General features: G+C 40.2%; 1 protein-coding gene across 2 annotated transcripts; it reads right to left on the reverse strand.

The window, feature by feature from the left end:
* Positions 1-2,588: 2,588 nt before the first annotated feature.
* On the reverse strand, positions 2,589-26,559 carry Cfap418 (cilia and flagella associated protein 418). 2 transcript variants are annotated; one of them, XM_003479915.5, is made up of 6 exons: positions 26,319-26,559; positions 21,700-21,784; positions 18,422-18,486; positions 17,809-17,874; positions 10,775-10,870; positions 2,589-5,738 (listed from the first exon to the last, which is right to left on the reverse strand). In XM_003479915.5, exons 1-6 carry the CDS (start codon positions 26,480-26,482, stop codon positions 5,585-5,587), a joined length of 630 nt encoding a protein of 209 aa, XP_003479963.1. In that variant the 5' UTR covers positions 26,483-26,559; the 3' UTR covers positions 2,589-5,584. The 2 variants fall into 2 exon arrangements, with proteins under 2 accessions (XP_003479963.1, XP_005008290.1); XM_005008233.4 differs by having other exon boundaries at positions 18,422-18,489; positions 26,319-26,549.
* Between the last annotated feature and the right edge of the window lie 179 nt (positions 26,560-26,738).

Below are 26,738 nucleotides of genomic sequence, written 5' to 3' on the forward strand. Positions count from 1 at the left end.
CCCTGCTTTCTGGCAGAGATCGGCTTCCTCAGGTCTCTGGGCAGGGCGCTGTCCCCGGAGCTCCTTCCAGGCCCCAGCCTCCCCCATTGGTGCTGCTGACCAACTCCATGTGCACGCCTTCTGGGGTGCTGGTCTCACCGGAACTCCGCCTGCCCTGCCCTGAAGGACGTGGCTGTCACTGGTCAGACAATGGGACATCATCCTGAGTCCCACAGCCATGCTCCAGAACAAGACTGCTGCAGAGTGCCTGTGACCTGACAAAGTGCTTGTCACCTCTGTCTCCACTGCTTGGTGTCCCTGGGACTTCGCGGAGGAGGTTCGGTTCGGTCTGACTTACTCACTGGAGCAGCCTCAGCTCTTGCTACTCTGTCTGCCCACATCCTCTGAGAGAATCAAGCTCACTCGCACTTCCTCAAACCCAAGGTGTCTGCGGCCTCACTCCTCACGGACCCCTCTATCTAGCCTCTGTTAGGACACCTTCAGAACCATCTAGGAGGAAGCAACTTCTGTCCCGCTCAGTTAATGGCTGCCATCTGTTAAGCAGCCACTGACATTTCCCTGAGACATGTAGTCACTTCAGTACTAAGTGGTTCCCTTCTTCCCACCACTGACAGAAGGCTGACAGGACACAGATGACATCATTTTGAAACCTGTGTCTGGAACCCCAGACTCGAGGCTCTTCCCTGCTAAGGTGACACAGATACCAAAGTGTGGCCTCGCACACACTGGGCCCACCAAAGTGGCTCTTTAAAAAGTGTTCATACCATTTGGAAAATTTATATGTCATTATATCCAATCTTTATTATGGATAAACCCAAAGACACAGTGGTTCACAGTGGCCTGGAAATTACGGGCACCGTCGCCTCAGTTTCTCCTGTGAGACGTTATGAGTTGACATCTCATCTTCAAGAAGAGTATAACAAACACAACAAATAACTGCAATATGAGGTATTTTATGGGAAATACAAAGTTTTAAGAGGGAAGAAGGTGAGAAATCAGAACTTCAGGCTGGGCTAGGGGTATGAGCAGGAGGGGAATCAGGGTTGTGTAAAACAGTTCTCAACCTTTTTGGTCTCATGACTCATGCACTCTTAAGTGGTTGTGTGTGCTAACCAGCTTTTTTTGGAGTAATTATATGTAATGATATTAGAAATCAAAACAGAGCATTGACAATACATTGATACTACACAAACTTAAAATAATAAACCATTATAGATTATCAAATTTTTATACAAATATAAACCATATATTCCAAAAACAAATATAATGAGAAGAGTGGCATTTGTTTTGCATTTTTGCTAATCTCTGAGCTCTGGCTTAATAGAAAACAGCTGGGTTTTCATGTCTATTGTTACACTCATTCTCTTGAGGTAGGTTTAGTGGCGGCCTTAGAAGAACATTTGGCTTCATGCAGACATTAGTTGGAAAAAGGAAGAATATTTTAATAGTCTTTTCAGCTGATCGTGGCTATTCTGCAATACTTATAGGAAGTTCTTCAAAGTTAGCTACAGTGCAGAAGATCAAATGCTATCAAGTAAACCTCTGAGTACTGTTACGCTGATCCTCATTGGTCTTTTCCAGTTCAGTGCATACTTTTGTTATAACATGCATTGGTCGTTTGGCAGTTGCTGAATTAAATAGATCTTCCAAATATTGTCACATTTCATTATATAGTATCAAAAAGGACTTGTTATCACCACTACTGTCATCGGGAAAGAATTTAAGTATTGGGGAAGCTGTCATGCTTCATTTGGTAGGTATAAGTTTTCCAAAATTTTACTTTTGGCTCAGAGTATTGTTATTCCTTTTCCTGGAATGAATCACTTTATGGGTTTTTTGAATTCCAATAATCTGTCAATTGTTCTTTCAAGCAAAAATGGATTCTGTGAGGAAAGCAGTTTTTCAGCTTATAGCTGTGTAGTGTTTTATGCACACTTTGCCTCTAGCCACATGGACTATTAAAAGGATGTTTTGTTTTTGAAGGCTGAGATTAATAATTTTTTCTTTCTTTATCGAGAACATCCTTATATGAAACTGGCTTTTTATTTTTTTTAAACTGTAAGAGGATGGTGTTACCGCTCCCAAAAGTGCTAAGCAAGCAGCCAGCAGTGTGACCAACTTCAGTGTGTGCAACTTCAGTGTACCTGTCCTGGTGAAAACAGGAATCCACATCTGAGTGCTGTGAGAGTACACATGGCCTCGGAGCCTCCCTGCAGACTGAAAACTCCTCTGAGACAGGACCTTGCTTTGAGGAGCGGAGGTGTGGAAGATAATGGCTTAGGATTGGGGGAGCGGGTAAGAGGGAGGCCCAGCTGAGGAGCAGTGCTGTGGCCAGAGGAGGACAGCAGGGGCAGAGGGAGCTGAGGAGACAGACGGCCCGCTGGGCCTACCGCAGGAGGGAACACAGTGTAGGAAGGGCAGTGGTCCTCTTTCTCCTGGCAACCCGGAGCTCTAACATACCTAAAATTAAGGTGGCCACGTTTACACTTCCTAGACACAAGATAAAAATGCCAGTGCTGCTGCTTTTCTCGTGGGAGAATGAACAAAATGTAGTCAAGTGATCTGTTTTAAGACACGTGCTACTCTGCTACTTGAGACAGTATTTATTTTGGAAGGAAAAAGTGAGAGCACTTGGTAAGCACGGACTGAACGGAACGCCATGCTAATCACAGTCTCCGATCCACTCCTCACAGTGGCTCGCAGGAGATCCCACCATCCCTACACACGGTCCCAGAGGTCAAGGCCCTGGAAGAACACGGCTCTCAGCTTCCACTCTGTAGCATTCTGTCATCCAGTTTCACAGCATTGGAGGAAAGACACATTTAATTATCCTCGATCTGAATGTCGAAGGCAATCTTCTGTAATGGCACAAACCCAAAGAAGGATGTGAAACCTCTACAGAGATTTGTACATTTTGAATTTTTTCTTTGAGAACTATTTTAGCAACAGATATGGCTCATTACTGCGACCTCATGTTGGCTGATAAGCTGTTAAAAGAGGTGAGAAAAATTAAGTACCTGAGAGCTGCTAAGTTTTTTAAGAGTACTTTGAATATAAAGACTTTTTTTTTTTGTATTTTTAAGTATTAAGAAAATGAGTAAAACAATTCAGATTCACAGTCTGATGACATTTTCTTTGGTTCAAGAAAAGGATTCTGAGTTATGGATATCTGGATATGTACGGCCATGTCAACATGGCCTGTACTTCCTTTTTTTCCGGGGGGGGGGGGGCGGGTAACCAGGCATTGAACTCACAACCTTGTGCTTGCCAGGCAAGCACTTCTACCACTGAGCTAAATCCCCAGCCCTGGTCTGTATGTGTTGAACCTGGACCTACTCCTCTCATCCCTGTGCTCTTTCCACATGCAAGTGTGTGGCACACGCACAGGTGTGTACTACACGTGCCTTTCTCAAACTTGTGGCCTGCCTCTCTGCAATGTAAATAAATCCTCTGGTCAATTGTATAATTAGAAATGTTTATATTGAAACTGAAAAAAATCGAAGTTACTCCAAATTAATGCTCACAAGAATATTTTACTACAGAATAAAAAAATAATAAAAACTAAGGTGCTATTTATTATTTTCTCATTTCTAAAGATAAGGTTCTGAAAGTAGAATAACAGTCCAAGTAAAGTCTGGCTTGACAGTACTTTGGTAACTGTAGACAAATATTATAAATATTGAAGATAAGGAAAACATCCTATAAGTGTTACACACTTTGTATATTTAAACTATAGTTGACTTGAAACTTTTCTTCTATATTGATCCTAAAATAGTTGCATTTTAGCTTAAATTATAGCAGGTAATAATTTATCTATTTATACATAAGCAATATTCTTTCTACATTTTATTTAAAAATAGTACAATACTGAAAACCTTGTAAGTTGCCAATAAAAATGAAAACTCAGCTATGCATTTCTGACAGAGAATTATTATTATAATGTTATGGAATGTCACATATAACATGTCCAGAATTCAGGACAGAAGTAACTGAAATAACAGAACAAGGCAATGTTGTCCCTTTAGATGCAACATTGGCTAAAATATTTTCAAATGAATGATTTACAGAATTTTCTCATTGATATAAAAGAAATCATATGATGAATACACAAATTCATGAGGTCCTGAATGTGGATCTTGACGATCTGCTATTTTTTTCAAGGAATTAATTTAATCTGAATCTCCAATGTTTCTGACACAACTTCAGAGAGATACGAATTTAGGAATTAAAATATTTTTGCATGGATAAAACCTGTAAACATTTTTTTAATACAAAAATGTAAGCCTCAGCCACCACGAGCTTTGTTTTGTTGTAGTGCCGTACTTAACTATAGCTGTGAACGTATTTATTTTTCCCGATACTGTGGACTGAACCCGTGGCCTTTGCACTGAGCCAAAAAGTTTTAAGGCAGCATCTAAGTTGCCAGAGCGGGAGTCATATTTGGGATCCTCTTGCTTCATCTTCCCAGTGCTGGGAATATAGGTGTGTCTTACCACCAGGAAAAGGATTTTAATATCAGATATTCCTTATTTTGTAGGGTACTGGAACGGAACTGGCATAAGACCAAGCAGATCACTACTTTGCTAAAAATTACTCCTTTGCTGTGCACCCATGTCAGACACTTGAACCAAATTACAGACACATGTGGTGGAGTTCTGGCAGACTGCACAGTCCCCCAGGGTGTCTCAGTGGGGCTGGGAGCTGAGGGGACTGCTTTCCTTCCTCAGTCAAGGAGAATTCCAGGAGGCTAACTGTTACACCTTCTCTTTTCATGTATTCATTTCGTAAATAATGCATCAGCCTGATCCTACCCGAAGAGACTCAGGCTGCCTGAAACATGATCTTACTTACTTTCACTACATGGATCTTAAGCATTACAGGCTAGAGTACTGAAAAATCCAACACATTGTAGTAGGACTGTTTATATGTCAAAGAAACTTTTTATATATAAGGGTATATGTTCAGATGGAAAACTAAATAGCTTTTCATATCTAGACCAATAAAAGGTGAAATAAAATGGATAACCCATCCTTATCATTGTGTATAACACTGCTGTGAGTTGAGGTAAGATGAGATACAAGGCAGTGTTCTCAAATGTACACCTGACAATGTTTCAGCCAGACACGATCATTTGGCTTTTGCCCTGTCTGAATTAGGATCTCTGGGAACCACAGAGCTGACCGGAGGAGGTGGTGTAACTCTCCTGTGATGACCTCCCTGGCTTGGCCAGCCTCTTCCCCTTCCCCTCCATCCATGAGGAAGCTCACACTAACTGCACTACAAGCAAGGTTGCAGGTGCTATGGACAGGCTAGATATACGGACCGAACTCCATCATTAGACTTCCACTTAATGGGAGAAAGAGGCTGGCAAAGAATTTGGGTGTGTGTTAACCTTATCAACATCCATACACCAGAACACAGCGATTCCAAAGTGTTAAGAGAGTACAATCTTCCTCAGTTCATTGGTCTTCAAAAAATATGTGTAGCTGCATAAAAATCACCAGCTTTTTACTTTACATAAACAGGATGATGACTGGAGCCTGGCTTCATGGATGCTTCTGTCCAGTGTGGAAAGGCTGCATTCCTAATGTTTTCCGCAAACCCAGCGAAGCTGGTGGTCTGCCTGTAGGTCAGTCAGGTCTTCAATGGTTCTCCAGCTACACTGGCAGGCATACGCCCGTGTTCCTTTCTTCTTCACCAGCTTTGTTTTTAACTTGTGGAATTCTGGCATGTTGTTCCTATTAGCAAAACAGGAAGGTTTTAGCTTAGTGGCTTTGTCCAGTACTTAATGAAGTAAAAAAAAAAGGTTCTACTTGTTTCTTACAGCATCTGAACATCAAATGACCTTGGTCCCTCCACACTAACAGTAGAATATGTGCCTTGATGGTCTTTCTGAGGTTCACTACAGCTGACCAACACCTGAGAGAATTCCTGTCAAATGTCTGATTCTAGGAAAATGAGACTCTGAAAAAAAGTGATTTGTTCTAAGGCTATGGTGAACTAGGGGATTCAGATGGATTAACCACAGAAAATCCACACTCACAGGGAGAAAATGCTTGGTATGTCTGTATGTTGAATTCATTTGTTTCAATGATTTGCTTATTTACTGGTATCATCAAAGACAAAGTAAATGCCTACCCTGAAACCAATGTTAATAATCTTGCCAGTGTGGGGTTGGGTGGGAGGAAAGAGAAGGGGATGAAAAAGAATTGAAGATGTGTGACCCACACGTGCCAACTTCCCACTAGCAATGTGATCAGTACGTACTGCAAATGTAGATTAATACAAGAATAAAAACTGAAAAAAAGTTAATATAGTTCAGTAACTAAATCACCAAGACCTTCATGAAAATGATAACAATCATTGGACCTGGTGCCATTATAAGAAGGTAATACGGAAGTTACTATACATTTACTTAAGGAAATGAATTATGATTTTTACAATTCATATACTGAGCTCATGCAAACATTAAATGACAAAGAAAAATAGACATAATAAAAAATGAAAAATATAAAGTAAAATGATGAAAGACAGTATAAATGACAATAAAAAGACTGTGCTTTATCTTTTCCTTGCGGGAGTCACTTAACGGAAAGTAGGCTCCCAAGTGCCCTCTGCTGGCCAGTGGGCATCGTGTCCACTACTGCTGCACTTGTTAGGTTACAGCTGACCAACACTTGAGAGAATTCCTGTCAAATGTCTGATTCTAGGAAAATGAGACTCTGAACAATTTGCTTTATCAGAAAAAATAAAAATAGTAAAACTAAATTGGTTAAATGAAACATCTTTTATTCAATCTCCAATATGTTTTGACAAATACTTTGATAGATGACTGAATTCCTAGAGACTTTAGGAATAGGAATCTTGAGTAGCCAGGAGACTAATATATCTCAAATATTTTTAAATCTTAGAAATTATTCCATTATTTTTCTTTAAAACACTTAATAGAAAAGTAAAGATATCTTATTTGGCCACAATGACAGGTGCTCAGCAAATACGGTTTATGTTTTTCTAGAAAGACAAAAGCTAGGACACACTTACTTCCCCTGTCTGTGAAATAAGGACAATAACCAACTGCACAACATTCCATGTGGTGACAAATGCGCAGACTGACATCACTAACAGACAGCTTGCCGAGCTGTGGGGCAGGCAGTGGGAGGCTCTCTGCAGGCCTTTCAATTCGCCCTCTGCTCACCCCTCCTTCGGGTTTAACCTCGGTGCCGAGACTGCATCCTCCTGGTGTTTCGACTTCCCTCGTACCTCACTGGGAGCAGATCATACTCTTACTCTTCAAACCAAGTGAGCAGCCACGTGAAGCCTTCCGCTTTCTAGCAGGCTCTCCCTAACACATCAGTGTCTGACCGCCTTCCCTCCGGGCAGGGGAGCTGCTCTTCCTCTTCTTGTCCAGGGCTGAGCCTCCACCAGCGCACCCGAGTCCCTGCCGTGTCCACGCTCCCACTCAGGACCTAAGCCTCGGCGCGTCTCAGCTGAAGGACCCCTGGCCCTGCTCAATCTTCCAAACTGCATCCCATGCCATCCACCCCGCTCCACAGATCACTTTCCTTCCTGGGCTGCAGAGGCAGCTTCAACACTCCCATCGAAGAACACAAGGGCTCTTCCCTTACATTTGTTCTTAAACTCCCTCGAGGACCCATGGGCTCCATCATCGTCCATCCACGTGAGCTAGACAGAGGCCTGGGTCGCGTCCCATGAAGTCTGTCTCTCGCCTTCCACAGCCAGGACGACCTCTGAAATACACCTTTTCCTCTCTGTCCTTCTCCCCGTCACAGCTCAGATGCATTACCCGTGACTCCGCACTGGCCTGGGTCCCACATAATATTCAGTTACCGTTTAAGAATTTAAATCTATTCAGATTTCCCTCCTGGTTAAAAACTTCAGCGGTGACCCTCGGCCTAAAGAATCAAGCCCGAATTCCCCAGGACAGCTTCCTCGGGTCTTTCTGATCTCTTTCCATGACTTTCTCTCTTGCCCCTGTATCCAGTTCCAATGACTTGTCAGCTCCCCACACACGGCGCATGGCCTCCTTCTCTGTCTTTATATTTTTAGTTTTCATTTTTTGTTAGTGCATGCTTGTAGTACATGATGATTACTTCTCTGTGGGGAGTTGACACACGTGCATGACACATTTTAATTCTTTTTTCATTCCCTCTCCCTCCCTTCCCTCTTCTCTTTCTCTCCCTCCATCTCTTGATCCTTTTCCTATCTGAGAAAGACCTAGCTCCCTATTCACTGTCATTCATATCTTACTTTGGTCTTTATTTATGCTCTGGGTTGCTCTGGGTTTCTCATGTAAGTAAAATCACACAGTATTTAAGCTTGAGTGTTTGATGCATTTCACTTAACATTATGAGCTCAGTACATCCTTTTATCCACAAGCTTATCTTCTTTATGGCACAGTAGTGTAGTGCTCCACTGTGTAAAAATACCACATTTTTTTTATTCACTCATCTGCTGATGAACACATAGGTTGCTTCCAAGATTCGGCTATTATGATCTGTGCTGCTACAAAAATGGGTGCATCACCTAAAACACCACCACACCGTATTCTAGGCAAATCCTACTTCCCAGGCCCAGTTTTCAAGGTTCTGAGAGGCCTCCCCTCAAGCTGCAGAGCAAAGGGTCTCCACTTGGCCCTTGATAATCTTTCTTTTAATCTTGCTCTCCTGTCACACTGAGGGCATGATGTGTCTCCATCTTTGGGAACTGTGGTTACTTAAAAGGAGAAACTGAGTCCTCTCTACCTTACGAATTTATAGCTCAAAACTAGGTGCTAAGTAATGTCTGCTGCATAAGGGAACACCATTAAGCTCTATGAAATTAGTGTCATATCAACAATTTATGTTGATTGTGGAGACAGCCTTATTCTCTAGTTGTATCATTCTCTTATGTCCCAAATATATTCCTAAGCATCTCCCAGGTTGGGATGCTATTTTCATACTGACTTAAATAATAATAACTGCTTTATTTTTACTAATCGCCCGTTTCACCTAAAAATATAACTACATGTTTTCAGAGAGGGTCCCAGACCTGGAGTAAAGCAGCAGGTTTCCTTTTATAATGCAGGGCTAGGGACTGAAGCTGTGGCTTCAGTAATGCTCGGGAAGCGCTTTTCCCCTGAGCTACACTCCCAACCCCAAATGGCGCTCTTGATGCCTGCGACATTTGCAAGTACCAACCGAGTCACCACAAGCTGACTGTAAGCCTGTACTCATCACACACACCTTACTACCCTAAGTCAGTTTTATAAAATGTAAGGTCCATGTTGTGACACGTGGAGATTAGTAACACTTACGAGATAAGCCAGAAGACAGTAAACAGTGGAGGATTCAGAGGAGTCACAAAAGGGGAAACAAAACTGAAACTAAAAGCTAACTTTTCCAACTACTGGAATAAAAAGTGACTAAATTTCAGAGCAGGGCTTCTAAACCAGGACTTGTGGACTGTGGCAGGCTTTATTTGGGTTGGAAATTGTCAAACCTGGAAACTAATTTTTCTTTGTATCTGTATATTTGAATGTGTATGTGTGTGAATGAAAAGGATTCAGAGCATTTGTAAGATTTTAGGAGTGGTTCTTGCTGTAAAAAGAAATTATAAATTAGGAGAGACTTCAATAGGTTTACCTGACAATGACCACAAAGAACTAAGCCTCACATTTTTTTCCTTCTTGTTGGTAGTTGGGGCTCAAACCATGGCCTCCCATGTGTGTTACACACTGGGTTCTACCCGAGCCACTCTCCAGCTCTCTCATGTTATCCTTTACTGAAAAGTGCTGTGATGTACTGGAGTTAACTTGTAGCTGAAAACAATCTTTGTTTAGGCATAGGTCTAGCAGGCCAAAACACATGATAACATGTACTTTATTAATGTTTAACTCTTTTTTTTTCCATCTTTTTGAGACAAGGTCTTGCTATGCATACGCAGTTCAGGCTGGACTTGAGCTCATTTTATAGCCCAGGCTGGTCTCAAACTTGCAATGATCCTCCTGCCTCAGCCTCCCAAGTGCTGGGATTACAGGTGTGCACCACCATTCCTGGGTTAGTGTTTAACTTTTAACAATAAAAATGTGAATGTTTTCTTCAAATACAGTTTTGCAACTTGTAACACTGTAACAATGTTGTTTTGTAAGTATATAAGAATGCACAAATTATAAAAATATGAGTAAGCCACTACCCTGATGATGAGGAAGGTAACTGTGAAACAACTTAAGATCTTCAACACTATATGACTTAAGTGCTTCGCTATATGACCGAAGTGCTAAGGACACACAGGGAAGGAAGAGTGTACTTGGGGACAGAGAAGGCTCAGGTAGGTACAGCAGTGGGCAAGGTGTTCCAGCAGGTGGGGAGCTTGCAGGCAGAGGGAATGGTGGCATCAAGAATGATAATACAGCTAGGATCTTACGAGGGTGAAAGCATATTGTAGGGGGCAAAGCTGGACCACGATGGATCCTGAATACCATGCTACGGAATCTGGTCTCTTCTGTGAGCAGAAGGGTAATGGGCAGGAGAATGGCCACTCAGAGCTATGCTTTAATTCTGAGCATGGAAAGAAAAGCGTTTAGGCAAAAAATCAGTGAAAAGGCTACTTGTATATCCAGCCGACAGAAAAGAAAGGAAAGAAAAGATGGACGAGAGAATATTGAACAGGTAAAGGTCACACAATCTGCTCAAGTTCACCAGAGAGAACACAGCAAAAGAAAAACTGTAAAGTCCTTGGTACATTTTTCACAGAGTGAAGTTCTTTAGAAACATACCTGAAAAACAGATAATCACATGACTTGTCCCACATATAATCATTGTAGCTCACTACTCTGAAATCACAGGCTATACAACGTAGATGGTCACATGCCCTGTTGAGAGAAAACGAAATGTACGTTAGAGATGATTGGTATGCTTAAATATGAAAACATAGTGATTTATTCATTGAATACACCAGACACTATAGTTTACTGAATAATAAAAAAGTACAGATTAATCTGCTTCTGCTTATAGATGTTAAGGACTGTCTATATATCTCAACTTTCAGGTTAGTTATTTTGTACACTCCTAACATCTTGCATCCTGACACATACATGCATATATACACTTTAAAGAGACACAAAATGGGTTTGCAGGTCTTTTAATTTGATGGTTTTCAAACTGAGCTCTTCAGCGAGATAACTTCTTTGAAATGCTGCCCTTCTCACCAAACTTTCCGTACTGAAATGAATCTGTCTCTTCCATAAACTATTTCAGTGCTGGGGCAGTATCTTTTTTGTTTCTGTTTCCCACTAGTTGGCATAGATGCATTCAATTACTCACTTAAAAAAATTTTACTAGGACATATTATGTGCTTGTGAGACCCTTGTTTTTGTGGGGAATTAAGAGTCTAGTGAATGATGAGCTAAAAAGCAGTACTAAGAGCAACTAAATTATATGGTATTTTAGAAGGTGAAAAATGCTGTTAATGAAGTACAGTGGTACCTCAGTTCATGAACTTAACTCTTTCCACAATCTTGGCTACAAATCGAAATACATAAGAACTGAATCAAATTCAATGGTTAGGGTCAATGTTGACCTTCTGGGGAAATTTGATTCAGATTTGCGAACAGAATCATAGAAAGAATTGAACTTAAGAACTGAGGCACCGCTGTAATAAGGAGAGTAAGATAAAACAAAACAACAAATAAAAAGACTGGGCGCACCAGGAGGGAAAGGGTCAAGTTTTGAACAGGGTATTTACACAGGCCTCATTGAGTAGTTTCATCAAAAACTACTCAGGGGTTCAGAGACGGTTATGCCTAAGGAGCGGGGAGAAGTGCAAGCTTGTATGCTGAGACAAGGATGCAGTGAAGAGTGAAGCGCAGGGGACGCTGGACAGGAGGGCGGGGGAGCCGGGGTGACACAGCTTATAATGGCACTCAACAGCTGAGCAACTGAAAGGCCAAACGATTCTCAAAGCGTAATTATGCAAACACCAGTAAGAACCTTAGTGACATGACAGCATATGACACACTAAAAAAGAATCATGAATCATTGCTGCAAATAATCTCACTTGTGTAGTAATTACGATTTAAAGAAACATCCTCAATTGTTTGAAGTATTTAAAAACCAGGATCAACACAGATATAGTCAACCATCTAAAATTTAAAAGGAAGTGATAAGAATTTTTAGGATACCCTCCCCTCAAAAAAAGATCAGTAATAGAGTAGAAAACCTTTTTTAACACATGGTCAAACATTTATACTACATAAAAACGTGCTTACAAATGAGAGAAAAAAAATATAAAAATAATAATCGCACTAGTACAGGCAGCAAATAATATTCAAGAGCATGAGTTTAAGTATACAGCACCTACATTCAAATGTTGTTCCAATATTTATTAGCTGTGTGACTGTAGCTAAGTAACTTACAATTTTTATAACTCAGTTCTGCCGTTTATAAAATGGGATAAGTAAGAGTACTTACATCTCATAGAATTACTATGAGGGTCTAATGAATTCATGCTGGTAAAGTACCCAGCACAGAGTGTTTGTTAAAAGGTTATATAAAGAATTAAAATTTCAGACATGAAATTGCTTCATTAATTAAGTTAAAATTAGCATTCTTGTACACTAGTATATTTTGAGAAAAACTTGGCATCATCATCATTTGAGGCACCAGGGATCTAACTCCCTGGCATTCTACACTAGAACTATACTCCCACTGGTTTTTATTTTGACCCAGAGTCTTGCTAAGTTGCCCAGATTGGCCTTGTGATCCTCCTGCCTCAGTCTCCAGGCTGAGATTACAGACATGTACCACCAGGCCAGGCAGCATTACATATTTTTGAATCAGTCATTGTATTGGCAATTCTGTTTTGGGAAACATTACCTATAAGTAAAAGCAGCAACATATAAGAATGTATCTCGTGAACTTTTAATACAGTATTGCTAAAGTGACAAAAAAAAAAAAAAAGATACCTCTTGAGTATCTTCAAAAAGGCAAAACCCTGAATAACATATAGCCTCTGTACACTGTGCAACAGTAGGCAGTTGATAAGGAAAATTAAGTTAGATATACCTCCGGCCTTGGAGGGATAGCCAGAGCAGGTTACCTAGTAAAACACAGCATCCCTGTGAAGCTGTGGTTCTGAGTTCACTGGTGTTTCCTTAGAATATAACTACTAGTAGTAGTTCATTGGAAACTCTCTTAATTTTGTGGAAACTGCAAATGTCTTCTGCAAATGTTTTTTTGGTGGGAGGTTTGCAAGCAGCCAGTCCAAAAGCACAGTTCTTGCTGTTGTCTGGCTGCTGCCCTGGAACCCCTCGGGGCACATGCGCCAGCATTCCCACCTTGTAACAGGTTGCTGTACAGCCAGTAGTTAGTATAGTTGTTTCTAGTGTTCTCAGATTCGTTTTCCTTAAAGCTTTAAGATCCCTAACATGCCACCAAAACACCATCACCATTTAAGGCTTCTGGCATGAAATTAAGTGCCAGAGAAGTTTAAGATACTCCAGAAGGCTGAACTACTGGATTTGCTCCAGGAACTAAAAAGTTAGGCCAAAATAGCATAATAGACATTTATTTCTCTGACCATATCTTACATTTGTGGTTTTTCACAGTTTACAGGTGTTCTAGAAACATAATCCTCGCAAATTCTGGAGATTCATTGTACACTGTAGCATTATTCTATTTTTGTAAAAACAATTGAAAATTCTTGAATGGATAGTTTTAAATTAGAAGGAAAATGCAGCAAGATGCAGAAGGTTATATAGTACGCAGCTAACACTGGTTGCTTAGGAGTGGCGGAAATGAAGAGGGAGAGAGATTATGTTTTTCTGTATATATTTTTCATTTTTAATGGGCATATAAGGGGCTGGGGATTTAGCTCAGAGGCATAAGCGCCTGTCTTGCAAGCATGAGGTTATGAGTTTGATCTCTGGTACCAAAGAAAATAGACAGATAATTTAATAGGCATATAGTATTTCTATAACAGAAAATAATAAAGTATTTCCATCATAAGATTTTTTTCACATATTTCCCTCCAAAACTCAGATAACTTCAAAACTAAATATTTTTTGCCCTGACAGTTTTTATGATGAATCCTTTATATTTCTAAAAATATTACCATTACAATAACTAAATATTTAAGAGTTCAGATGAGTTTCATAAGCAATTCTGTATTTTCTATGTAACTGTTAGAAAGCTATATTTGTAGATATGGAGATTCAACACAATGAAGCTATATTTGTAAGATATGGAGATTCAACACAATGATACTGGTACACATTTGAACTCAGATTTTGAATGTGTAAGTCAGGAAATGCAGAATGATGGTTCCCAAAGCTACTATAACTTGCTTTCTTATGCATATGTAGTTTATTACACTATTGCGCAAAGTGTTAACTTTAATGCGTTAATACATGTGTGCAATTCAGCTGAAATATTGCTGTTGTGGGAACTATAACTTAGAATTTCCTGACATTTTTTATGTGAAAAATCTCAACCACGATGTTAAGTACAACATTTTAATTTAATTTAAAAATTTAGTAGTTTATTCAAATCTATTCACACTACCACATTTTCCTACACTGTCCTATGAGAAAAATAAAACTAACTTGCAGCTAACAAATCATTCCACTGCTACAATTCACTCTATTAGATCATAATTAGTATGAGTCTATGGAATAATTCAGTCTTGCAAGTAGTTTAAGAAGAGTAACATTTGATTGGCTTGAAAAGAACATCTTGGTTTTATCTACATTACTTATCGATGCCAACACATTTCCTATGCTTTCTCTTTTCACAAACCAGAAAATCTTTCTCCTTTGGCACAGTGGGAAAAAACCCTCAAGTCCTTCTACTGTTAAACATTCATCATTACTTACAAACCACAGGTTTGTCCGGTAATCAAATAAAGAAAACCAACAGGCAGGAAAGACTCAATTTATGTCCTTAGCATATAAAAAACTTCATTTTCAGGGCTTAAATATTTTTCTCTTTCATGTAGACACTTCCAACTTACAACAGGCTACATTTTGATAAATCTATCCTAAATAAAAAATGTATTTAGCATTTTTTTTTTTTTTTATCTTCTGAGACAGAGTCTTGCTATGTACTTCAGGCTGGCTTTGAATTTACAACGTAGCCCAGGCTGGCCTCAAACTTCCGATTGCTGGGATTACAGGCGTGTGCTGTCATGTCCAGCATATTTAATACTCCTAACCTACAAACACCACAGCTTAGCAGTACCCTTGTGACCTAGTAGCTGCATTATAAAATGGAGTTAAAAATTCTTGCTCCATCTGATCTGCCACCCCCTCCAGTCCAGGTGAACCAACGAGTGTGCAAAAAACTGCTCTGAACAGCATAAAAAACTTACACATGAATTGTTTTATTTGCACTCAAATATATGTGTTTGTCTTATGTGTGCAGGTTCTGGGTCCTGAAAGGGGCAGCTGGTGACTATCTCTGTGCTGGGTGAGGAAGGTCTGGGAATACACACTTTTAGCTGTGCATATATAGCAAATGGTATTTCCTGTTGTAGCTGCGTATAAGGTAGGAACGGGGTTGATAGATTCTGGTATGCTCATGCATCAATACTATGTAATAGGACCCTCAAACATAGAAAGAGGCTGTTTTTTTTTTTTAAAACAAAGTGTCTTGCTATGTAGCCCACAGCAATCCTTCTGCTGTGGCCTGCAGAGAGCTGGGCATGGAGCACCATGCCTGGCTCAGGCTGTTCTGTCTATTGAAATTCCATCTAAAAATAATACTCTATGGTAGAATTAAAAGTACACATATAAAAAAATACTATATGCAAGAAAAAATTTTTTAAAGACTATATTTAAAATCAGAAGCACCGATAATCACTGATGTAGTCCTGAGATAAGATGGAAACAATAGAATAGAGGGTTCTTGTTCTGAGACAGAACAAAAGGAGAGAGCAGATGAGCTGCTAGGGAAGACAGGATGACAAGAAGTCAGGGTTCCGGACACAGCCGGCCGTCTTCTGTGCCACGGCACAGTTACTGTGCATTGTATTGGTTCATTCATCCTCACAGTATCTCCATGAAGTATGACTGGTTTTTATGGAAAAGGAAAGTGAGATTTTAGAAGACAACATTTCCAGTCGTGGCAGCTTGTGAGCGGCAGACTGACGCAGTTGTTCGGTCATGAGCGCCCTCCCTCTTCAAGCCCCAATGGAATCCTTTGCTCTTTATTTGTTCTGGTCACTACCCCAAGGCTTAGGGTGCACATTTAATGCATTTCGAAAAACGAACAATGAAAGTTTAAATGAATCTACAGTATGTAAATTAAACAGGTGAGATAGTAGGGGACATGGCAGAAATGAGCGTCACCCTAGATAGGGAATACAATGTTAGAATACTCAAGAGGCTGAAAAGTCTAAATGAAGAGTAGAAATGACAACTTTCCAGTGGGAGTTGAGAACCTGACCCAGGCCTTAATTGCAGGTGAAGGAACTAAACAGAAAAGAAGAAGAATAGGGATAATAATTTGGTAAAGATCATACCAAGTTCAAAGACAATGTGAGACAAATGGAAGCTCTCACTGGCTTCCTGAACAGGAGAGGAGCACTCAAAGCTCACACTTCAGGTGTGCTGCCTTGAATGCTGCATGTGGGGGAACTGGAAGTGCAAACTTGGGAGCCGCAGCTGTAGCTCCTGGGTGACTTGGTAGATCCCTCAATTAGAAGTGGCATAGCTCTGGAAACGACCTGGACAGGTCCAACTGAGTTGGTCCCGGTAATTCAGGAATGGTAACAACAAGACTGTATTATACGGCTAATTATTTCTTCAGGCTTTCCTCCACACATGATGACTCGACTGCTGGTCGATTCTTAACAGCACTTGCAGCGGGCAACACCCTAGTGCACTAGCCTGTGTGCTGCCTGGTTTCCTCAGTAAAGCCAGAATGAGAGACTCCCAGTTTCACTTTGGGCCCACAGACTTTCCTTCTCAGCTTCTTAGGATCTAACTTTGCACCAGCACAATCCTCCACCAATGTTTTTTTAGATTTCACTTTCATTATTATTATAACAGTCCTCCAGAAATGTGCCTATGCATAATCATATAACCTAGTATTTTCTTCCTTGAAAAATGAACAAAATAACAAGTTTTAGAAGTAAAGAGAAAAAATAAAGTGATCTATACAAACAGGCCTCTGCCAAAAAACAGATTCCAAAGTAGCAGGCTGGCAGAAAACTTTGTTTCGAACCAGTCTCTCTCCCTAAATTAACAAAATGGTAACATCCTGTGCTACTGCAGGAGCTGACAGGAGCTTGGTGTCATGCGGCACCATCACTACCGAAGGCTGCCTGGATACAGTGAGAAGGCGGTCGGGTTGGGAGCAAGCAGAGAAGGCAAAGAAAGGTGGCTTTTCGCTTTTGAAATGTGCAAAATCAACCAACTATGTGTGCGAAATTTTGGGAAATGCAGACTCATGCTGCTTGGTTGTCAGTGTGGCACGGGATCAGGCAAGCTGCCCAGCCCCACTGTTTCGCCAGCTTTGCCACTCATGGCTACCACTGTCTGCAAGGAGGTTCACTCCTGTGATGTCCTATGGACACCAAGCTGGGACTTGGAAAAGGATATCAACATGCGAGCAATATACCCCAGCAGCACAGCCTTCAACAGCAACTTCCCAGGAAGAAGCACATTAACCAAGTGTTTTTAGGTTGGCCAGTTTTATACATCTGCCATTGTAACACAGGCTGATGCCAAGATGGTAAGAACCATCTTTTAGCAACAGGGTATCAAGTCATAAAAACCTAAGAAAGTGTAACACATCTGCGATATCCTCCTACCTCTGTGAAGTATGTGTTCCAATCCCACTCAGAACTGTGCTTCCACCGAGGTACACTGGGCTGCAACTAGACGTGTTCAACAGAAGGAGAAAAATGAAAATTTCAATAAAAAAGAAATACGAGACGTTAATTTGGCCACACTGACTCCATGTCCTTGTAATCAAATTGTATATTTTCCCCGGCAGGCCAGTGATTTCAAACAAGAGGTATTTATTACAGGATCACTGCTTTATTAGATATCACCTGTTTGTTCAGAAACACTCAAGGAGTTAAAATGAGTCACAGAAAAATGTGTTTGCCAAATAATGTAAGGGACAAAGTAAATACTAAAGACTATAACAGAACATTCATTTTGCAGAACTGTTCACACTTTTTAAAAAAATGGCAGAAAATTATTTACAATAGTAATAGTCTCCCACTTAATTTCCCTTATAGTAAGGGGTCAGAGACAATAAGAACACTAAAGATATTACTATTGGTCTTTCTCTTGAAGGCTGGCCAGGGCTTTGTTCCGCAATGTCACTGTTGCTTAAATGGTAACAAAATCTACTAGACTATGCTCATAGTGTTTGCTCACTAGAGTGTGCAATTCACCAAAGCAATCTCAACTTACCTTTTATGGGGATCTTGAAGAGAAGCTCTGACAGATGTGTGACCAGATGATTTAGATTTTAATTTCTGCTAAAAAACACAAAACAATAAAAGGCCATGGGTAACTTGGAGAATTATAACCTGAAAAGTAATAGACTTTATTTCATAATGAGAGTATTTTAGAAATAGCAAAACTTTTGGTGGCATCGTTTGGGAAGTACCTGAAATGAAAACAATGATCAAAACCTTTTGAAAGCAACAGAGATGAAGAATTCTCTAAGGAATTTGTAAATTACTATGCTAAATTTTACTTTGGGTAATTGATATATTGCCATTATTAGTATGCTAAGATTCAGTCACTTTATAACTCTTCAGTTAATACCAGAGTTAAATGATTTAATATGAAGGGCCTGCTATTTAAAACAGCATTCTGGAAAAATTCAACTTGTGGAGGAAAAAAGCCTCAGACTCATTTTTAGAGGCTGTGAATGGTACTTATCTGAGCTAAAAATACATAACCAAACTCCTGTGTAACTTCAGGAATATTAATTTTGATTGAATGGAATGGTATTACCCAATAGATGTTCAAGGGAAATGTAGATCTATTTAGTCAGAACCCCACAGTAGTGCCTCTATGGTTATATAACATCACCATCATTAGCAAGCATTTATTAAGTGTTAACCGGTGTATGATACTGAACATAAACCAATTGCGTCCTAGGACCACCACCAAAGAGGGGAAGTGAGATGGAGAGAGGGCAGTTTAAACTATGCAAGGACAAGTCTTCATTTTCTCTACTGCACGAGGAAGTTTGATGCCAAAAACATTTTATTACTTCGGAAGTCTTTTATTTGATGTTAAACAGAAGTGGAAAATTTTCTGATACATCTCTCAAAGATAATAACGTGCATAAGTCTGCCTTGCAGAGCATGTTTCACGCAGCAACCGGGCTCACAATTGTGACTCTAAGGTGGGATGCTGTGACATCTGTTCCCTGACTTTCTGGGATGGATCTGAGGCAGGTAGAAATGCACCAGACTGGGAGAGTAGTGGTGGGGTGAAGAGCAGCACCTTCAGGGCATGCTGCGGTCCCGCAGGACAACCTGGCCAGGAACCATTCTGTCTGTCACAGGCATTGCTTTCCCTCACTCGCTGTTTACACAGACCTACTTTGCGTGGAAGGCTGCAAAACTGGATATAATTACAACAAAGAGGAAACACATAGGAATGAAGAGAAATTTATTTCTTCATAAATGTAAGAGCTGTTTTTATTTCAAATTAGTGGGGTTTTGTTTTGTAGGTATTAACACTCTTTTGGTAGTGTTAGGTATTAAATCCAGGGTCTTGGACATGCTAACAAGTACTCTACTCTGGAACTATACCGGTACCCTCCATAGTATATCTTAAATCGACACAAGGTAAGCTTTGTCTGTGTCTGAATAACATGAAGTGAAGACAGTGTCTCACATACATGTATGTGCTTTATAGCCAAAAAAGAAAAGAAAAAGAAACAAAACTGCTCAGATATTTAATAACATGAACATGCTAGTTGCTGGTACCATAGTATTCTAGCTAGCATTTATGGTACACTTATTTGGGACTTACCGAGTATACTGTATTGGGTTTAACATTGCTTCTCTTTATGTCATAAGCTATAGGCCTCAGCTTTTTAATTTATCTCGTAGGAACTTAAAATGTTAAATTTAGATCCTATAATCCGTATTAGTCACTTGATTTTGTATGGTTGACAAGAATACCAGTGGCTCCTATCCATAACACTACCACACCTTCCTTAATGTTCTCCATCTTCAAAAACAAAAAATAAAGCTAAGTCTGGTGTCGCACACCTGTAATCCCAGCACTTAGTGAGGTTGAGGCAGGCGATCTGTGAGCTTGAGGCCAGCGTAGGCTACACAGTGAGTTCGAGCCCAGCTTGAACTAAAGGCCTGTCTCAAAACACCAGACCACATCAAGCCAAACCGAAAAAACTAGAACAGGTTTTTCTAGGTATTATACTTAAGACTTTTTCAGTGGTCTTTGTAAATTAGACATCTATTTAACCTTATTCTTCTACATCTAAAAAATAAATTTCACACACAGCATGCCAATAAACAACCTAATATATAGAAAAATATAAATGACAAGTCCCTTTGGGAAATAATTTGCCAATGTGTAGCAATAAGGTGAAGATGAACGCACCTTATGATTTAAGAATTCCTCTTCTAGGTTTATGCATCCTAGAGAAAGAAACCCTTGTACATGGCTAAAAGATGACTGTACAGATAACTGATGAAACATTATCTGTTCAGTACAATGTAGATGAAAAGGATGATAGCTACTTCCGGGAAAGAAGGCAGTACAGAAGGATTTGTGGAGGTCTTAAATTGTATCTCTAATTTTTATTTCTTTAAAAAAAAAACCAATCCAGAGGAGCAGACACAGCAGAATATTAAGATAGGTTTAGTATGGGTAGGTGTCGTAAGTTCAGTATATAGGGGGCTGTTTCATTATTTGCCAAGTTTTCTTGGTACTGAACCCAGGGCCTTCCAACTGCTAGTGAATATCTTCAGCTGAAGGCCAGCTGTGCTAATGCATGCCAAAAGTCACAGCATTTGGGAAGCTGAGGCCAGAGGATCACTGCAGGTTCGAGGCCAGCCTGGATTACGTAGTGAGATCCTGTCTTAAAAACAAACAAACAAACAAACAAACAAAAAATCCCCAGACCAAAAACAAACCTGAGTTGTTCAGGTTGGCCTCAAACTTGTCATCCTCCTGCCTGAGTTACCTGAGTAGCTGGGATTACAGATATGGGCCACCACACCTGGCTATTTTATGAATTTTTTTATAAGTATAAATATAGAAATGTAAGTACATTTTAAATATAAACATAGAAAAACATTTAAAAAATTAAAATATTATTAATTTAGTTGTTGGTTCCTAGGACAATTACAGTAACATCCTGTCTGAGACGCTAAACACATTCCTGTAACAAAAGCTGCTTTTGGTCTTGTAGAAAGGACCTTTTAGGGCCTACAAGTGATCAACTTGACCTGTGAATTGATTTTTACATTAACAGCTTTTCCAGTCTTTTATTCTTGCTGAGAAATGAACAAGGAAACATATCATGTGAGTTCTGAGTATTTTTATTTCCTCCATAATTCTTTAAGCATAATCACTTAAGTAACTGTATTTCTTAGAATTCAGAGGACTGCAGAGAGCCACCGTGCCTCCTTCATATTTTAAGGCCACTCTCCACGTCTCGGGACAATGCATACATTACTGCACATTATATCACTTACGAGAGGTTTTTGGTCAAAGCTGGGCTCTTCAAATATTTCATTAATAAGACTATCAAGATCTTCTTTTTTAAAGGTATCTGTTGATCTGAAAAGAAAAAGACACATACATACAAAAACCTTGCCTGAGGCTTGAAGCAGATAGTATGAACAAAGTTTTGTTTAAAGTCCACCATTAGCACTGAAAACCAAAGGATAAACATAATATTTAAGTAAGAGTTCTCCTAAGGCAAGTCATCAGTACAAATTCACATATATACTTTACTATTATATACTTTAAAATAAGGTATAAATTCATATATTGTATTTGAGAGGAAACTAAAATCGCTCCTTTCTAAGTTACATCAAACACTTGAACCATAATTCTTTACTAGAGGAGCCAAACAGGTCACAGAATCAAAAGCCAAATGTTGGAATATTTCAAGTATTTCTTTATTTTCACAGGCAAAAACATTACTGGGCTGTTAATACAAAGGGTTCCTGCCCAGAATCTCAATTTAAAAGCAAACGCTGGCAAGGTATGGAGGTGCATGCCTGTAATCCTAATGCTTGGAGGTTGAGGCAGGAGAGGCCAGCCTAGGCTACATAGTGAGTTCAAGGCCAGTCTGAACTACACAGCAGGTCTGTCTCCAACACAAAACAAAACAAAGCAAAGCAAACACTGAGGATCTACTGGCAGCAGGCAGGCACTGTCCTAACATCTTACATGAGGATAACTTTATTATCCCAATTTTTAGGTCAAGAAAGGCACTGACATTCACAAGCTTGCCAAAGGCATAGCAATTGTGACAGGAAAGGCTTGGAATTGAAACTAAAACAGTCCACATATCTAACACTACATAAAACTGGCTCTTTAGGAAAACACGCTATGGGTACTGTGTATCAATTTCATAACTTCACTGGACTGTTAAACGCTCCGGTTTTAGAAGACAAGTATTTTTGATCAAAATCTCTAATTTTAGGAATTTTTTTTTTTTAACCAGGAATCGAACTTATGATCTCATGCTCGCTAGGTAAGTACTTATGCCACTGAGCTAACTGCTGGGCCCTAGGAATGTATTCTTACTTCGAAATTTCTTAACATCAGCAATGTGGCTCTTCTTTGTTTCTGCTTGGAATAAGATAATTTAACCGGATATAAAAAACCCACAGACAGCTGCCCAATATTTTTCCATTTACCTCCAGGCTTTGCCTCTTTAGTTGTTTCCTTTATTCTTAATGTTTTTCACATCTTAATATCTCTACATTGGCTTCTCCCTTTGCCTTCAAGTATGCTCAAGACCAAACCAAGCCAAACCTAACCCAACCCCATTCAATGCAAAGAATTTCTCAAACAAAAATAAACCTGAAAAACAAACCACTTGAAAAACCTCTTGAAGCTACCACCCTTTCTTGCCAACTGAAGAGTGATCCATAATCATCTTTTTCTGTTTCCTTACAAGTAGGCTTGACTTGTACCTGCTGGTAACCCAGGCAGAGGGGTTCTCAGCCTTGGAATTACTACTTTGGGCCAGATAATTCTTTGAGGGGTATGTGGGGGTGGTTAGGGGCTGCTGTATATTGTAGGGTGCTCCACAGCATCCACAGCCTCCACCCTCTAGATACCAGGAGCACATCTTTACCCAGGTTTAAACGTCTAAACATTCACCTTTTAGTGAACAGCTAAAAATGTCTGCTCATTACCAAATGCCCTTCAGGTGGTAAAATCACTATGAGCCCAGAGCTACTGTCCTTGTTATTTAATCTCATTGAACTTTAGATATTCTATCTAGGGGACTACTTAAAAGGACTCCCCAGTATAGTCCATCTCGGGCTTCTATATCTCTCAATACAGTGGAACTCTTCCTTCTGAAAGGTCATTATTTCCCAAATCACAACACTGTGGTCTTTCTCAGTTGTACTCCTTTTTAAATTTTCAGAAGCATGTGCTATTGTTGGACGTTCTATCTTCCTCTGGTTGTGATGACATATTGTCTGGGTTCTCTTCTCTCACGCAATTCCACAATTTCAAGAGTCATATGCATGCAAACTCTACCAAACTAATTTGTACTCTCAGAGATCCAAATTCTTTTTTTTTTCTGGTACCGGAAATCAAACTCAGGATTTTGTGCTTGCAACGTACGTGCTTGTGCTGCTTAGCCGTATCACTGGTCCAGAGATCCAAATTCTAACATAAGATTCTGATCTGTTATTAGATCACACAATTTCATGGTGTCTGCATTTGCCTAAACATTGCTACAGTTATAATAATTAAAAAAAAATGCCAGCATTTCCTTGAAGTTTAAATTTAGATATATGATGTCCTAATAGACTTGGCAGTAGGACTTTGGGTATGTATTCTTTTTTGAGACAGGGTCTTGCTATGTAACCAAAGTGGCTCCTGAACTCAAAACTCCTGCATCAGCCTTCTGAGTTGCTAGGATTGCGTGTGAACAAGCACACTTAGGTAACTATTTTTTAAGCCCAATTTGGTCAGTGAAATGAGGATACTGTAATAGTATTCACTTCTTGGAGCTGTGGAGATTAAATAAAACATAAAATACTTAATATACAAAAAGGATTCAATAAATATTAGCTATTATTATTGTAGCTATTATCTAGAGATTATATTATCTTTATTTCTGTCTCATCTTGTAGTTTTACTCAACTCATATCAGTCTGTTTTTAAAAATTATAATTTCTATCATTTTGAGCATTTCAACAAATTGAATGTTTTTTATCTTTTACATTAGCATTTGTTTCTGGTATCCAGATGTAGCATGATCATTTACTATATTATCTGCTAATTCATTATTTTAAGAGGCAATTTCAGTATTTTAACTAATAAAAGACACAGGTTCTACTGCTGTGCAATCAGCAGGTAGTCTATTAATAAAGTGCTTTCTGACTTTTTTTTTTTTTTTTGAGACAGCATCTATGTAGTTCAGGCTGGTCTTGAGCTCACTTTGTAACCCAGGCTGGCCTTGAACTCACAATAATCCTCCTGCTTCAGTCTTCTGAGTGCTGGGATTACAGATGTGCACCACCACCCCTGATGGCTTTTTAATTTTTTAACAGATTTTTAGAAGGTAAAACTAGCATAAAAGAATCTGTGTTGGGAGGATTCCTGTAAGCAGCAATACTACAGTCTTTTCCATCTGAGCTGCCTGCCACAACACATCGAATATTCTGTGTGCTACTTAAAATGAACACGCTCTGGAAAGCTCTGATAAATTCTATCTCCTAAAGGAACCTAAAAATAACAAAACAAATTGCAAAATAATGCTGCTTACATGTACCAACAGTACATGTAAATGTGCTGGCACACAAGGTAATAGCATATAAGGAGACTGACAGTGTGATAAACATTTAGCTGAATGGGAGCTGGCCTGCTCAAAGTAGTCATTTTAGTTCTATTTTTTTTTAAAATGCTGCTTAGTACTCAACTAATTTTTTTTAAGAATTTTTGTTTCCAAATATCTCTTCCAAATCTTTTTTCAATAAATTGCATGTTTTTACCTCTTACATTAGTAAGTCAGTCTGGTGAACTGGGTGGCAGTGGAACTGGATCTGAGAAATCACGCACACCAAGCTACCGACCCAGCTATAAAATTAAAAAGAATGACAGATTTTTGGACGGATCCAAAGCCAATTTCACAAGCCTTTCCCAAATATTCTAGGTAAGAAGCACTTCCCAAAACATTCAGGAAGTTATTGCTGAGTCTCCCAAGTCAACATTTTGAAGGACAGGATGTAAACATTTTGATTTTTTCAAGTTGAGGAGGAAATAAGGAGATGAAACTAGTAAGTCCTATTAATGATTATATGGAGGAAAAAAGACTGGTAAATCTGAAAGGTAATTTTTTAGGGTCAAAAACCAAAACCAAAAGGTTGTTGTGTACCTGCTGTCTCTGCTAGAAGGGAGACAGAAGCAAGAGGATAGTTTAAGCCCAGGAGTTTAAGGCCAGCCCAGGCAATCGAGAGAGACCTTGTTTCAAAACAAAAGAACGAAACACCCAAATGCTTAAGAAATGTCAAATTTCCACGTGGATGCGTGGTCTCCGCTGGGTCCCTTAACCTGAGGCCACGCTAAGAAAGGTATTAGGTGAGCTAATTAGAGATAAAAGTTCACAACAACTGATGCTTCTGTCCTGAATCTAATCTTATCTAACACTATGAGTTAAAAAAAAAAAAAAATTCCAGGCCACCACGGAATAGAACATAGTATTTTTCTCCTTCCTTAACGACCAGTCTAGGGATTGGGCTGGGTAATGAGCTCAGCAGCAGAAGGACTGTAAAGAACGGCTCTAGGCACTGCCCAAAGCTGGGCCTCTCCTGGCTGAGGCAGGAGGATCGAGCTGTGCTCCTGCCCGATTAGGGCTTAGGCCGGCAGCAGGGCCCCGGGCTCTCGGAAGCAGAGTCGGCCAGCCCGGCGCGAATTCTGCGCCTGGCGGAGCGACGCCGGGAGGCTCGCTGACGGCGACTGAGCGTGCGCTGTCCCAGGAGCAACGGCTGGAGGCACTGAGCTTAACACGGAGGAGCCTGGAGATCTCGGGCACTTTCCTTTGGGGCGGCAGCGGAGGGGCGGTCTTGGGACTTAGGGTAGGGCTTTACTAGAACAGGCCACCCGCCCGCCCGTTAACCTGAGATTCTCTTTCGCTTGGATTCGGTTCCAGTCGTTGCTCTGGGTGGTCCCGCCGCTGCCGCCGCCGCCTTTGGACCGTTTGTCCTTGTCTAGTTTCAGTGGGTCGGGTCTGATAAACTTGGATTCGACTTCATCCAAGAGATCATCCAAGTCCTCCGCCATTTTGAATCGTAACGTCTTTTTCTAGCTCCCAGGGCCGCGACGCCAGGTGGTTTCCAGGGCAACGCAAGGATTTGTCGCAGGCGCGCCTGCCAGCCTAACTTCGCGCATGCGCGAGCCCTGCGGCGGCCTGTTAGGCCCGCAGCGCGGAGACGCTGGGGTCTCGCGCTGGAGGATTCCGTACGCTGGCAAGGCTGAGGCCATTCGCGTGGCCGGTGGTCGGAGCGGCCAGGTCCCAGGACATCTTTGGCACTTCACT

Source organism: Cavia porcellus, unplaced genomic scaffold (genome assembly GCF_034190915.1).
Source record: "Cavia porcellus strain 051 isolate PalLab524CR breed Dunkin Hartley unplaced genomic scaffold, mCavPor4.1 scaffold_10, whole genome shotgun sequence".
Classification (NCBI taxonomy): Eukaryota; Metazoa; Chordata; class Mammalia; order Rodentia; family Caviidae; genus Cavia; species Cavia porcellus.

Excerpts from the sequence above, each read along its gene's own strand:
- Cfap418 (XM_005008233.4), bottom strand. The coding sequence starts at position 26,482 with ATGGCGGAGGACTTGGATGATCTCTTGGATGAAGTCGAATCCAAGTTT. Across the intron at positions 21,785-26,318 it reads CAAGCGAAAGAGAATCTCAG|ATCAACAGATACCTTTAAAA; the intron begins GTTAACGGGCGG and ends TTTTCTTTTCAG. Across the intron at positions 10,871-17,808 it reads GGAACACATACTTCACAGAG|GGCATGTGACCATCTACGTT; the intron begins GTAGGAGGATAT and ends TTCTCTCAACAG.